Raw genomic sequence first — 15,125 nt, forward strand, 5'->3', positions numbered from 1 at the left:
TGCCATAACTTCCGTTTCTTTGTGACTTTCACAAGTATCGTGCTCTGCACGACTTTTCATTTGTTTGTTTGTTTGTTTGTCTGTTCCCAATGTAACTTAAAAAGTAGTGAATAGATTTTGATGAAATTTTGAGGAAAGGTGGGTCATGGGCCAAGGAACAATTGATTAGATTTTAATGCAAATCTGGATATATATATATATATATATATATATATATATATATATATATATGGATCCAGAATTTTTATTGCCTGTTCCCAACGTAACTCAAAAAGTAGTGAATGGATTTTGATAAAATTTGGCGTATAGCTTTAGTATTATCCTAGATTCAGGTGATTTGATTTTGATATGTGGCTTGGTGGAAGTATGCATGCTACCGAGTACCCTTCTGGTTCATCTACTTATTGTAAATTGTAGAACTGAGATATTCATTATTTTGTATATTATATAGTAATGAATAAGAAAGTGTGCATGTAAACCTTTCTAGTGTTTATATATTAAAACAGAAAACAGATGAGTAGCTTTGTCCCCAGCGGCACGGTGGTGTAGTGGTTAGTGCTGTTGCCTCACAGCAAGAAGGTCCGGGTTCGAGCCCCGTGGCCGGCGAGGGCCTTTCTGTGTGGAGTTTGCATGTTCTCCCCGTGTCCGCGTGGGTTTCCTCCGGGTGCTCCGGTTTCCCCCACAGTCCAAAGACATGCAGGTTAGGTTAACTGGTGACTCTAAATTGACCGTAGGTGTGAATGTGAGTGTGAATGGTTGTCTGTGTCTATGTGTCAGCCCTGTGATGACCTGGCGACTTGTCCAGGGTGTACCCCGCCTTTCGCCCGTAGTCAGCTGGGATAGGCTCCAGCTTGCCTGTGACCCTGTAGAACAGGATAAAGCGGCTACAGATAATGAGATGAGATGAGATGAGCTTTGTCCCCCAAAGCAGCTGGTTTGCATGTATATACAAACAAACAAAACCTTTAGAAACTACTGAGGGCCAGACCTTGTCCTCATAGCTAGTTATGGCTATGCTTATTTATTTATTTATTTATTTATTTATTAATTATTACCCAGGTACCTTACTTTGCCTACATGACCAATCTTAATGGACACTCATACATAACAAAGAAAAGTAACTGCTACATATCAGGACTTTAATTATTGGATTTATTCTGAATTTGGAAGCATTGCTGTTGCTTTAGTGGAGAATCAAATTCTTGTGTAACAATAATGTAGAATCCTTTATATGCAATTCACTTGTTCTTATCTACACTTTGCGGTCTCTGATGTCGGCTCTCAGAAATCATTGTGTGTCTTCGAGAACAGCTGATTGATGATTTTATTGATTAAGTGATTTGATTAAGTGTGTGTGTGTGTGTGTGTGTGTGTGTGTGTGTGTGTGTGTGTGTGTGCGCGTGTGCACATTGGTACGAAAGAGCCCAGACCACAGAACAACAAACCGATAATAATACTATCTGTGTCCTTATGTTCCCAGGGTTGTACATCATATGTGATTGATGCTTTATGTTTAATAGCCAGTGTTCCGGTGTCATAATATTTAAAGCTTTTTTAATGAGATATAACGTACAGTCAGCTCCAGAACTATTGGTACCCATAGTAAAGACAGGTAAAGAAGTTAACATTTTTATGATTAATTAGCTTCATCTTGCACTAAAAATATGAGAGAAATCAAAAATTTATTGAAGGTAAATTCAAAACAAAACAAAAAACATGTCTCAAAATTATTGACACCCCATCCATCCACTTTGAGTGTACTCTATTTTTGCATGATGAAGTTGGAGAATACCAGTTGAGGAACCTGAGATCTTTCTCAGGTCCACATCCTCCAGGGTCCTAGCCAGAAAGTGTGTTTTTTTTTTCTTTCTTTGCTCTTCTTTGCCTTACTTTGCTTTACATATTCTAACACAGTTGTCAAGCCAGAGCTAACAGAGGAATGTAAAGGATGCTTCTTATTATTCCTGAGTGGCTGTTTGAATCCTTCTCACAGCAGTGTGTTAATTTTACTGAAATACAGCCCTGATGAATGGGCATGGCATTCACATTATTAATGTTTCAATGCGCTTTTGTTCCTGACTGCTAATGCTACTATAACGAGGTACTCACTGACTGATCATGCTGTCAGTGTGTCAGAGTAATACTTTAAGCACTACTAAGACTTGATGTCATTTTAATGCATGGATGTGGTAATAGACATCGAAAACAAATTTCCAGCAGTGTTCCAAATGTGCTGAATGAAGGTTATTCCATTAGTGGATTTCTGGCCTGGCTGCTGTTTGTACACTGTGTATTAACATTGGATCTGAGTGAAGCATGGGGTGATTTCGCAGACCAGTGGTTTTACAAACTGTTAAGGGCATTTTCACAGTCTACTGGAGCTCCTGGGGATGGATAGAAATGTGAGTTCGTGCTCCAATATTTATATGCATGATGTAAAATGTCATATATATATATATATATAATAGTATTTTATTTAAAATAAAATAAAAAAATAACCCAAAATATTTTTTGTCTTGAGGCCAGTTAAATTTTGGCCAAAATTGAGTTTCCCTTTGGAAAAGTCTTCATTTCCTAACTTAATTAATTTTTCAATAATTATATTTGTTCTAAAAAATACCTAGTGGCAAATTAGGTAAGAATATGTACTTTAAATAAATCATGCACTAGTGGCTATCTCCAGGTTCTGTTCTGCACAGAGCACATTTGAATACACACGAACAAATGTCCATCCAAAATGTCCACTCCGACTTTTCTATCACTTGCTCTTACAAAACATACATCTTTGTAAATCAGATACACTTTTATTAAAGTACATCTATGCTTATCACTTTAGAGCAAAACGTACCTGAACCAGCTTCTGAAACATGGAGTTGAGAAGCATGTCAACATCTGTCTGTCCAAAAGTGTCCACTACGAAATATAGTTTTTTGTCCTCAGTATATTAATACTGAACCTATTTCTATTAACAGAAGTTAAGAATAAAATTCCATAAATACGTATAATAAAAAGTTGAATAAATATCCAACTTATTTTTTCTTGGAAATCTGGCTAATTTTGATAATAATAATAATAATAATAATAATAATAATAATAATAATTTATTATGGTTATTATTATTATTTAAAAAATAGTTTTAGACATGCACACTTTGGAAGGCCATATCTGCAAAGAAAATGAAGTTACAGCCAAAATGTGAAAAGTTTCTGTAATCTTAAAGATTTAAGATTATAACTAATTACAAAAAAACCCCCAGCAAATGTCAAACATTCATTTTTGACCTCATTGGGACCGGTTGCTCCAGGAGACTGTGAAAATGCCTTAAAGCCTCAGGCTACATCCACACGACAACGGCAACGAGATTTTATTTTAAAAAAATATCGCGTCCACATGGGCAACGGATCAGTAAAATATCAGGTACATATGGCAACGCAACGCTTGCTGAAAACGATGCAATACACATGCCACACCTCTACGTGCGCTGTAAGACGGTCCCATCGGAGACACCAGAACAATAGAAGAAGTAGGACGCATGCGCATAAATCCCTTCTTCTACCCGGCGTGAAGCACTCTCAGGAACAAACAGACAACAACAAGAAGAAGATGGCTGCGACTACGCGAGGAAATCGTGCTTTCTGTGTGTACAAATTAGTTTTATTAATGTGCATAGTTTTATATAACTTAATTTTCTTTTTGTGTGTGAACATTTTGAAAATCATTTTTATATACAGTGGTGCTTGAAAGTTTGTGAACCCTTTAGAATTTTCTATATTTCTGCATAAATATGACCTCAAACATCATCAGATTTTCACACAAGTCCTAAAAATAGATAAAGAGAACCCAGTCAAACAAATGAGACAAAAATATTATACTTGGTCATTTATTTATTGAGGAAAATGAGCCAATATTACATATCTGTGAGTGGCAAAAGTATGTGAACCTCAAGGATTAGCAGTTAATTTGAAGGTGAAATTAGAGTCAGGTGTTTTCAGTCAATGGGATGACAATCAGGTGTGAGTGGGCACCCTGTTTTATTTCAAGAACAGCGATCTATCAAAGTCTGATCTTCACAACACATGTTTGTGGAAGTGTATCATGGCACGAACAAAGGAGATTTCTGAGGACCTCAGAAAAAGTGTTGTTGATGCTCATCAGGCTGGAAAAGGTTGCACAACCATCTCTAAAGAGTTTGGACTCCACCAATCCACAGTCAGACATATTGTGTACAAATGGAGGAAATTCAAGACCATTGTTACCCTCCCCAGGAGTGGTCGACCAACAAAGATCACTCCAAGAGCAAGGCGTGTAATAGTCGGCGAGGTCACAAAGGACCCCAGGGTAACTTCTAAGCAACTGAAGGCCTCTCTCACATTGGCTAATGTTAATGTTCATGAGACCACCATCAGGAGAACACTGAACAACAATGGTGTGCATGGCAGGGTTGCAAGGAGAAAGCCACTGCTCTCCAAAAAGAACATTGCTGCTCATCTGCAGTTTGCTAAAAATCACGTGGACAAGCCAGAAGGCTATTGGAATGTTTTGTGGATGGATGAGACCAAAATAGAACTTTTTGGTTTAAATGAGAAGCGTTATGTTTGGAGAAAGGAAAACGTTGCATTCCAGCATTAGAACCTTATCCCATCTGTGAAACATGGTGGTGGTAGTATCATGGTTTGGGTCCGTATTGCTGCATCTGGGCCAGGACGGCTTGCCCTCATTGATGGAACAATGGATTCTGAATTATACCAGCGAATTCTAAAGGAAAATGTCAGGACATCTGTCCATGAACTGAATCTGAAGAGAAGGTGGGTCATGCAGCAAGACAGCGACCCTAAGCACGCAAGTCATTCTTCCTAAGAATGATTAAAGAAGAATAAAGTTAATGTTTTGGAATGGCCAAGTCAAAGTCCTGACCTTAATCCAATTGAAATGTTGTGGAAGGACCTGAAGCGAGCAGTTCATGTGAGGAAACCCACCAACATCCCAGAGTTGAAGCTGTTCTGTACGGAGGAATGGGCTAAAATTCCTCCAAGCCGGTGTGCAGGACTGATCAACAGTTACCAGAAACATTTAGTTGCAATTATTGGTGCACAAGGGGGTCACACCAGATACTGAAAGCAAAGGTTCACATACTTTTGCCACTCACAGATATGTAATATTGGATCATTTTCCTCAAGAAATAAATGACCAAGTATAATATTTTTGTCTCATTTGTTTAACTGGGTTCTCTTTATCTACTTTTAGGACTTGTGTGAAAATCTGATGATGTTTCAGGTCATATTTATGCAGAAATATAGAAAATTCTAAAGGGTTCACAAACTTTCCAGCACCACTGTAATTTATATAACTTTTTATATTGTGTGTGAACATTTTGAAAAGCAGTCTTATCCAATAAAAAAAGAAATTCAAGAAATGGTTCAGTTACTTGTTTATTTAAAAGAAAAGCTGTGTACAAAAGTGAATGCAATGCAGTGGTTCATACAAAACAGCGAGAGTGCTGCTTGTTCTAGTCATGTGGTTGTGACGTCATCGTTCTACTCATCCAGACGACTTCGCAACGGCGCCGTTGCCAGATTTTTCCACTCTGGAACCCGTTCTCAAAAAATATCGTTTTAGGGCACCCAAAACGCCCGTGCCATGTGGACGCCAGGCCGAAACGATAAACAATTTTATCGGATTCACCTGAATCCGTTGCCATGTGGACAGGGCCTCAGTCACACCAGAACTTTGTAGGACAATGACGGCTCAGCAATTAATGCTTTAAAGGAAAACTCTACCCTGAAACACATTAAATACACTCATCGGCCACATTATTAGGAACACCCATCCAGCTGCTGTTTTATGCGGTTCTTTAATCAGCTGATCCCTTGACAGCAGCACAATGCATACAATCATGCAGATACAAATCAAGAGCTTCAGTTAATGTTCACTTCAAACATCAGAATGGGGAAAATTATCATCTCAAAGTGTGACTTTCACTGTGGCATGGGTGTTGGTGCCAGATGTTTGAGTATTTCAGAAACTGCTGATCAACTGAGGTTTTCACACACAACAGTCTCTAGAGTTTACACAGAATGGTGCGAAAAACCAAAAACACTGAGTGAGCAACAGTTCTGTGGGTGGAAACACCTCGTTCATAAGAGAGATCAGAGAAAAATGGCCAGATTGGTGCGAGCTGCCAGGAAGGATATAGTAACTCATATAATTACTCTTTCCAACCATGGTGAGCAGAAAAGCATCTCAGCATGCAACAACAGAAAACCGCATTGGGTTCCACTTCTGCAGTCAAGAACAGGAATCTTAGCATCAAGAACAAGTTCCTGTTAAAGTGACCGGTGATTGTATGTTTGTGATGTGTTTAATGATTGGCTGGTGCTATGTTGGCATTAATCCTGTGAGAAGTCAGCAGCCGTGTGCTGCGCTGACATCACAGGCATGTGTTATTGTTAACACAATTACAGTGGTGCTTAATAGGAGAAAAATGTTCAACAATCTCAGGCATAACAGATAACAGTCAGCTTTTGCTCTCAGGTCCTAAAAAGGAACAAGAGCTTCTTTTCTCACTCAACAATTTCCAGCTATGTTCGATGTCATATTAATGAGAAATCCAATGCAGAATTAGTAGAGACATTTATGCAAACACTGGACGCAGAAAGTCCCAGAGTGTAACGCAGATATACTAGCTGTGGCAGAGAATTCGCTCAGCTAGTTAGCGATCTATGAGATGATGAGCATAACAGTCTTGATGTGCTATTATGATTAAGTTTGAAGCTTTGGAAGCTGATCTGTTTGAGGAGGTGAGAGCGCGAGACAGACTACAGGATCGAAGTGCTGTTGTGTCACTCTGTTTAAGTAGAGATGAAGCAGGGCTAAATCATGGAGGTGATGTAGAAAACTGTTAACCAAAGTGATAATATAGTGAACCATAATCGATGAACAATACAATTAATATTTTACAACAACGAATATCACATTTTAATTATAAATGTTGATATGCAAAAGTTTCAGGGTGGAGCTTTCCTTTTTGCTACTGTTCAAAAGGTTGTGAGTTCAAATCCCAGCACCACCAAACTGCCAATGTTGGGTCCTTGAACATCATATGTTCAGTTGTATCCTGATTAAACTGCACTGGAAATGTAAGTGACAGCCAACTGAATAAATGAACATGTAAAGTTAAAGTTAGTCTCCTGACTTGCCAATGATAATCAACCTTATTTAGTAAGCGATACAAAGGTAAAAGGTAGCTATACCATTTCAGCCACCCTCTTTAACTCTTTACCCCTTAAAGCAGTTGCTACAGCCACCCTTGTATGTATATACTGTTCACCCTTAGAACATATTTACAAGAAAAAAAAAGTCTAAAGACAAGGTTTTGACTAGGTTTTAGACAAGGCGTCATATGTTGTCATTATGGGATACACACGGGGTCGTCATATGTCGTCATTAAGGGGTAAAGAGTTAATGTTTACCATGCACCAGTTTTTAAAATGAATGTATAGCTGGTTAGGAAGTATTATATAAGCTCTCATACCAAGGTATAATTAGTGCGTCATCCACTTTGGGTCTTCTGCTAGCCGTTCAAAGAACAATAACTCCAAGACAGTTGCGCCTAAGTTGAACTCGATGTAAAGTTTTGCTCACAAAATCTGTTCACGTCAGAATTCTGTGTGATCCCAGCGAATTCCACTGAAATGCACTTGTATTTTGCAGACAAAGTTAGTGGGAGTGGAACATTTACTGTTTTTTTTTTTTTTTTCTCTCTTAGCTTTGTCAAATGCAGGTTTTGTGTGTTCACAGGTGTGGACCAAGGACAGAAGGAAGACGACTTGAGATATTCATATGGCCAAGAGGGACTGGAGAGCCCCAGACGTCCTCTGCTCTGACTACGCAGCTTTCAATAAGTGATTTTGCAATAGATTCTGAACCTTCTGAGTCCACCGTCTATCTCTCACCAGCTTCCTCAGTTTTTAGCATTGTTAGATGATTGGTGTAGCACTATCAGCAGCTTGTTATTCCCAATCCATCTCCTCCCTCCAGTGGCCAGGCACGTTATTTAGCAACTACTATTATTATTCTCGACGCATCCATCCGCTGTCCCACTGATCTGATTAGTCTCAGGTCTGCAGGCCTGGACACGCTGAAAACAGGAAACAAGGACTTGTGTCATCAAACCATTTACAGTTCAGCTGTGCTAATCTCTGAAAAGCAGGGTCCAGTGTTCTGTAACACCTGGACACCAAAGTCCCATCTGGATCCATTTAGCTGGTGTGAGAGAGTGTGTGCATCAGCTATCTGTCCCTTGCCGTGTCATGTTGTCTTCCCTCGTGCCACTCCTGCTGTTCAGAGGACCAGACGTGCTGGGGCTGAAATAATCAGACTTGTCATTTTGTTCTCCTCAAGGACGAGTTGAGGTCCAGAGTGCACGAGACTGTAAAACTCGCAGAAGTTCTCTCTTTCTGTCCAATCTGGCTGAGCTGCCCATACTCCCGAGTGTCCAGACAGTGTGCAGGTTCTGCGGGCGAGGCGTGTGGAGGATGAGCGATGTTCCCCCACTGGAGTACGAGCCGCTCTCCCCTGCGCTCCCCAGCAGGCCGCCGCTGGTTGCAGACGCTGAACAGAGAACGGCTCTAGCCTTCGTGGGCTTGCTCATGCTCTTCCTGCTCTTCCTGCTTGTGCGCTGCTTCCGCATTCTGCTTGATCCCTACAGCCGCATGCCGGCCTCGTCCTGGACCGACCACAAAGAGGGCCTGGAGAGGGGCCAGTTCGACTACGCGCTGGTGTAAAACACTGCCCAGCGATGGTGGACGAGCCGAGAGCCTCTGCCTTCGCTCTCTCTGTGGTCAGCCCTCGACGATTTCCCACCTCCATTCTCCTTTCACCGCATCCTGTAGTGACTCCTCAGGTCTACAAGGTTCCCTTTAGAGCAGTGCTGCTTAAACCATGATCCACTTTCCCCTGGCCCATAAAATCTGCAGACCATTCAGAGACAAAATTAAATCAGAGTCCGGTACTACGAACTACTACTGTTCCATCAGTTATGAAAAACTAATACAGTTTTGTCAAATTATATTTTTCAGATTCACTAATCCAGAATAATGTGTTTTTATTGAGTCAATATGAGGGATTAATTATTAGTTGCCAGCAATTAACACTGTGTATTAGGCATATATACTGTATATATGCAGTTACAAAGCTGCAGAGAAACAGGACATTTTGTAATTTCTTCATTATTTGTGTAAGCAGAGTGTTTTGGAGAATGTAGCAGGAGAAACCATAGTTAGACCCATTTTATTTCATACAGACGTACATATTATTTATTCCATACATATAGCTCAGTCAAGATAATTATCTTCATCTCAGGTCCATCATTAGTTTAAGGACAATAACATCAGACATCTTCATAGTTATGTCTTTTGAACACGTTCTGCAGTCATTAAAGTGAGTAGTTTTAAAGTAAGTACTGAACCCATATCAGCGCTCTGACATATCAAATTTGGTTGGGCGACACGTTGGTCTAGTGGTTAGCACTGTCGCCTCACAGCAAGAAGGTCCTGGGTTCGAGCCCAGTGGCCGGCGAGGGCCTTTCTGTGTGGAGTTTGCATGTTCTCCCCGTGTCCGCGTGGGTTTCCTCCGGGTGCTCCGGTTTCCCCCACAGTCCAAAGACATGCAGGTTAGGTTAACTGGTGACTCTAAATTGACCGTAGGTGTGAATGTGAGTGTGAATGGTTGTCTGTGTCTATGTGTCAGCCCTGCGATGACCTGGCGACTTGTCCAGGGTGTACCCCGCCTTTCGCCCGTAGTCAGCTGGGATAGGCTCCAGCTTGCCTGCGACCCTGTAGAACAGGATAAAGCGGCTAGAGATAATGGATGGATGGATGGATCTAATTTGGTTAAAACAAAGGTTTCTCCAAATGTCAACTGGGTGAAGTATTAGTTTTTGATAAATGAGGAACTGTTCGTGATAGTGGACTCAGAGAAAGTATGAATTAGGTGTATTTTATTCCATTCTGTCATCATAATATTTGGGAACCACTGTTCAAGCACGCAGGCGATCATCTGCCACAGCAGGGCTGCCATACTGGTTTGACTATTTCCAGGCTAAACCCTGCCTCATTTAGTACACCCTACCCCACCCCACCCCACCCCACCCCACCCTACCCTGACTGAATTAATATGTATAGAATTTACAAACGATCATGTGACAGATAATATTGACCAGTTTAAAGCAGTTTTCAGACCACCGGCAAATAACTTTGCCGAGCTGAAGAGGGAATAAAAGGGACTGCGTTTCCTGCTAAGTGAGAGCCAATAGAAAAGGACAGGCTTTGGTAATCACAGCTACAGCTTATTTTACCTCTCAGCTAATTAGCTAGCTAATGTGTTAGTCATTGATTGGATTTCCCATAGTTACTGATTTGTTGATGACATTTTAAAAATGATTTATTATTATCTTCCTGTACTTAGCTCAGTAAAGGCTAGCAAATCAGAGAAGTACCTCACACAGGACTGCCATAATCACCTTTTTGCTCTGCTAAAATAAAATGCAGGGTGACTGCTCAAGGCTACTTTCCAGTCCAGTGCATCACCAAACTGCTGTAATAGAGACCAGATAAATCTATTTACAACACCTTTGGATAGAATTGATTATCATACGCCAAATACGTAAGAACTGTTCACTTGCTATGTGGAATTCCCCTCAGTCTGCTGCCTCGGACCACCCGTAATTACCACTGTTTTCTTTTCCGCTGATGGTGTGTTATTTTCTTGGTGTTTACAAGAGCAGAATCCCCTTTAAGATGTCAGAAATGTGATATTGCTGCAGTGTATTTCAGTGTATTTGTATCATTTACAAGCCATATCTATCTATCTATCAATCTATCTATCTAGATGTATGCCTTGGACAGTGTTATGTTATGTGGTCATTAGCCGTAGCTGATCTGCCAAGCTCTGTGACTGTGTAGTGAGTTACTGTGTGAGTTTTAGAACTACTGAAAGTGCTTTATTTTTGTATTCAGACTCAGATTTGGAGTCTCCTTTTGCTAATACTGTACTGTATGGATTCAGTTTAAGATTTATAGCTCAGTGTCTCCTTAACAATGTGTTGCTTTGGTGTGTTTTTGATATTTGTATTGTAAGCAGATTGGATATTTTCCTAAATCCTTTGTTTTTGCTAAGCTGGGGGCAATTGTGTCAAATAAAGAGGGGTTTTATTCACTATGCTTTAGAAATCCTCAGTAATAAAATAAAAAAATTACAACGGACACTTTCTACATTATCAGTCAGCCAGTTCACAACACCTTCAGCACCTGAAAGAAGCCAAGACGTGTGATGGCCGAGGTTTGCTGCTTTTTTTTTAACAAAAAAAGGGTTTGGGTTTTTTTTGAGCCACAGTTAACAAGTAAATGAGGCGTACAGCTTCCAGTGCTGCATGACTTCCTGATCTCACACTGTATGACACACTGTAATCTATAAAACCCAGGAAAAGTACATTATAAAGCTAAAACAGTCATAACTCCGTCTTGAAGCTGAATCCCTTTCTCCGAGCATTTTTGTGTCATTGTAGAAAGTCATCAAAACCCAAAGTTTGAAGGAAGAATTGTATATTAGAAGTAATTCTGATAATAACGAGGTTTTTAAGGAGTCCCGGGGTAGTGTGATGCAGGATGACGTGAAGTACTGTCCCAAACAGAAGTTGATTATTTTTCCAATATCAACATAGAACCTACAGTACATTTTCCTTGGCATGACACAAGCATAACATACTTCATATGTTATTGGTACACTTTGGTTTAACATCCGTGTTTGGTGCCCTGTGTCAGGAACAGCACATATTTCTTTTCCAGGTCTGTTAATGACTTTAAATTCCTTACTTTCCCAAATATTCTACACAAAATATGCCTTCCATGGTCAAGTAACTGACACACACCAAAGTATTTAAAAACATAACCCATATTGCTTTATTGCCATTTGTTGTTTTACAGCTTGTTAAAATTGGCATATGACTGATGTAACTAAAATAATTCTTAAAAACGTTTTATGTCCAGAATGTGGTGGATGCTTAGACACAGCCTATTCCTATATGCTCACAGAAATCACCTGCAGTCTATGTATGTGTGTGTGTGTGTGTGTGTGTGTGAGAAACAGTGTTAGGGCTGTCGTGCCAAACCATTATTAACACCACATATGAAGTTTGTTCTGTTCTGAGAGCGTGATGACGACTGAGATATTTCAAGTTTGCTAATGATGCTGAAATACAGTACACACACGCACATTTGTTCTTTTACATGTAGTGGCAAATAAAATTATGATTAAAAACATTACAAAAAAAGATACAAAAGTATACAGAGTTCCCATGTTAGACGAATGGTTATGCATAAATATAGCTCAGGCTGTTTTTTTTTTTACAGTGCAGTAACCTTGATGTTCAGGATTGAAGATGTAATGATTTTTAGCACCAGAGAGAAAGGACCAGACACTGCAGTCAGGCTGCACTAGAAACAGTGCGATAACTCTGAATGTGCAGGTCCTCAATACACCCACTTGACACTAACACCTCGCTGGCGTTATTTCAGTGAGTGTCACATAGAGGACGGAGCCATGTAAACAGTGATGGGTGTCAGTGTCTGGCAGCAGTCAAGGACACCATTATTAATTAAGGAAACAAAGTCAACAGCACTTTTAAGTCTATTGCATGTTCTGTTTGTCAGCCTTGATGCTCTTAAAAAAAGATTGACATTGAAAAAAAAAATCTACATTTCACTTTTAAAATAGACAATTTAATTTTCGAAAAGCAAGTTTGATAATATTGGTTTTCAGCATTGAGACAATACAAAAACAAAACACAAAACATCTGATAAAAAGATCACGATTGCAATCTGTAAATTGAGACTGCATTTCTGTAGCACTGGTGGAGTCATTTAGCACCGTTTTATTCCTTGAGAGAAAACAAGACTGGGAGCTAATAAGTGTCGTGGTTAAGTGTGTGATGTGGTCTGGAGTGTGTCAGAAAAATCAGCTACTATATTGCTGTAGTGTTTAATGTTTAATTGCAGAACAGCTTTGTGAGCTTGTGTTTAGCCATGTTGCATGCCGAGCTCCGTGATTTAATAAAAAGCAGGTTTGATGCCGAACAATGACACCTTTAAAGGGGCAGTTTGTAATTTTTTTTTTAAAATTGTGAGGTTAATTACAACGATAATGAAAATGTCAAGAAGCTTACACCTGATTTCTGACCCCTTTTGATGAAACTATGATTTCCTTGCAAGTTGCATTTTAAGGCACACGGATTTAGCTTTGGGTGGAGCTTATTTCTGGGCCAGAAAAATGTAAACAGTAGCCTGAAGTAAAGCCTGAAAACAGATTCATTACATGGTACTATTGCAAATCACAGTTTTTTGAAGATACCTTTAAAATGTTATAATTTTCACAAATTACAAACTGCACCTTTAAGATCTGTATGGTTGAGGTATTATGACATGGCAGCAGATGCAACATTCTCCTGAAACATCCAGACCTGGGACCAGAAACCACTTGTTCAAGAGGTAAAAGCAGTATGTGACACCCTTAAGGCATGGCCAGTTTTACTCCTCAAGCTCTACCGTTATACAGATTTCAGTTCCGGCCCTGATCCAACACTGGCTCTAGATGTGTAGCTGCTGGATTAGGTCCAGAATGAAATGCTAAAGTTAGGCAGGCCTTGAGGAGCAGGCTTAACCAGCCTTGATGTGATCGACTTCCATTTTAACCTGAAACATGGTTATTGTTGCAGTCCTTCGTGACTTAAAATAAACAACAGTACAATTCTTTATGAATGACTCAATACTGAATGAAATATCCTTTGACCCCAGTGTTCACTGAGATTACAGAAAGTCAGTGGTTGTTCGGGCCATACGTTCAATACATTACATAATATTATGAGACACAGTTTAACTGTATGTGCATTTACAGGCTGATATAGTTGCTACATTAAGATCTAAGAGGAATACTGGATTGTCTTGGATTACAGGGAATAGATTTGGGCATCAGCTTAAGTCCGTTTTTTGGTCATTTTGACAGTTTCATCTGTCACTAATGGCTTAAATGCCATTGTGGCTAATTAAGCTTTCTGATTGTCTTCATGCCTGTCCTGGCTTGACTGTTATGCTTTGGTGTAAGGGGGAGACTGAATAAGTAAAAAAAAAAAAAAAGTGTGTTGTGTTTGAAGACAGTTCTTCAGCATAATAAAGCTCTAAAGTGTAGAAACTGGGGTCAAAGGTCAGGAGAGCACTCAGTGCAGGTAAATGTGCAGCTTGATGCGCAGCGCGTCTCCGATCTCCCCCAGCAGGTAGTCAGTGTCGTGCTGGTCCTCTAGCTGTCGTAGTTGGCGTGGGCCATACAGGGGCAGGGAGGTGATCTCCAGGCGGTAGGAGCCGGCCGGGGGAGTCTTACGGCCCAAGCGCAGAATCGTCTTACCGTCACGCCGCTCCAGCAGCCTGAAGTGCTCGGCCTGGTTGCCGTGAGTGATGACATAGCGGACGTGGTGCTCCAGAGGCTCCAGGGCTGGAAGCAGCTCCAGCAGCGGCTCTCTGTTCTGCAGCGAGGCCAGAGACATATTCATGGGGATGGAGCTCTGAGTGTCTACACTGGCCATGCTCACGGACTCCTGCAGCACAGCAATAAGATGGGGGTTAAAGACAGTGAGTCAATGCACAGACATCGCTACAGTAAAGAAAGAAAGAAGCTAAAGGACAGAAGGGAAACAGATCAAGAAAAAATAGATATATAGGAGGAAAATACGTAAGAAATAATGGATGAAGGAAAATGAAAAAAAAAAGAATAGCAAGAATGAAAAAGATAAAGAGAAAATATTGTAGACAAGCTGGAATGATGCATAAATGAATATAACAGAGACAGAAGAGCAAAAATAGAAGGAAGAAAAAAGGAATTCTAGATTCAAAGAAAAAAGACAGATATAAAAAAACATTAAAGAATGAAAGGGAAACAAAAAGAAAGTTAAATAGATGAAGCAAGAAGGAAATAAAGCGATGCAAATACAAAGAAAGGTATAATAATAATAATAATAATAATAAATTATTCTTTTCTTATTGTTATCTTGTAAGCCCAGCCTTAAAGAAACAAACTGAATA

At 40.0% G+C, this 15,125-nt stretch overlaps 2 protein-coding genes across 6 annotated transcripts in view; one reads left to right on the forward strand and one right to left on the reverse strand.

Moving 5' to 3' along the window:
- Positions 1 to 9,660, forward strand: part of LOC132898844 (cortexin-1) — a 36,509-nt gene extending 26,849 nt beyond the window's left edge. For all 5 annotated transcript variants that reach the window (XM_060940515.1, XM_060940517.1, XM_060940514.1 and 2 more), the window contains one exon: positions 7,798 to 9,660. In XM_060940515.1, the coding sequence (XP_060796498.1) occupies positions 8,535 to 8,783 (249 nt within the window). In that variant the 5' untranslated portion in view covers positions 7,798 to 8,534 and the 3' untranslated portion in view covers positions 8,784 to 9,660. The remainder of the gene's footprint in view (positions 1 to 7,797) is intronic.
- Positions 9,661 to 11,933: 2,273 nt separating this feature from the next.
- Positions 11,934 to 15,125, reverse strand: part of fbn2b (fibrillin 2b) — a 175,173-nt gene continuing 171,981 nt past the window's right edge. Inside the window, exon 65 of the mRNA XM_060941303.1 lies at positions 11,934 to 14,641. Coding sequence (XP_060797286.1) covers positions 14,267 to 14,641 — 375 coding nt within the window. The 3' untranslated portion in view covers positions 11,934 to 14,266. The remainder of the gene's footprint in view (positions 14,642 to 15,125) is intronic.

The sequence above is a fragment of the Neoarius graeffei genome, chromosome 15 (assembly GCF_027579695.1).
Source record: "Neoarius graeffei isolate fNeoGra1 chromosome 15, fNeoGra1.pri, whole genome shotgun sequence".
Lineage (NCBI taxonomy): Eukaryota > Metazoa > Chordata > Actinopteri > Siluriformes > Ariidae > Neoarius > Neoarius graeffei.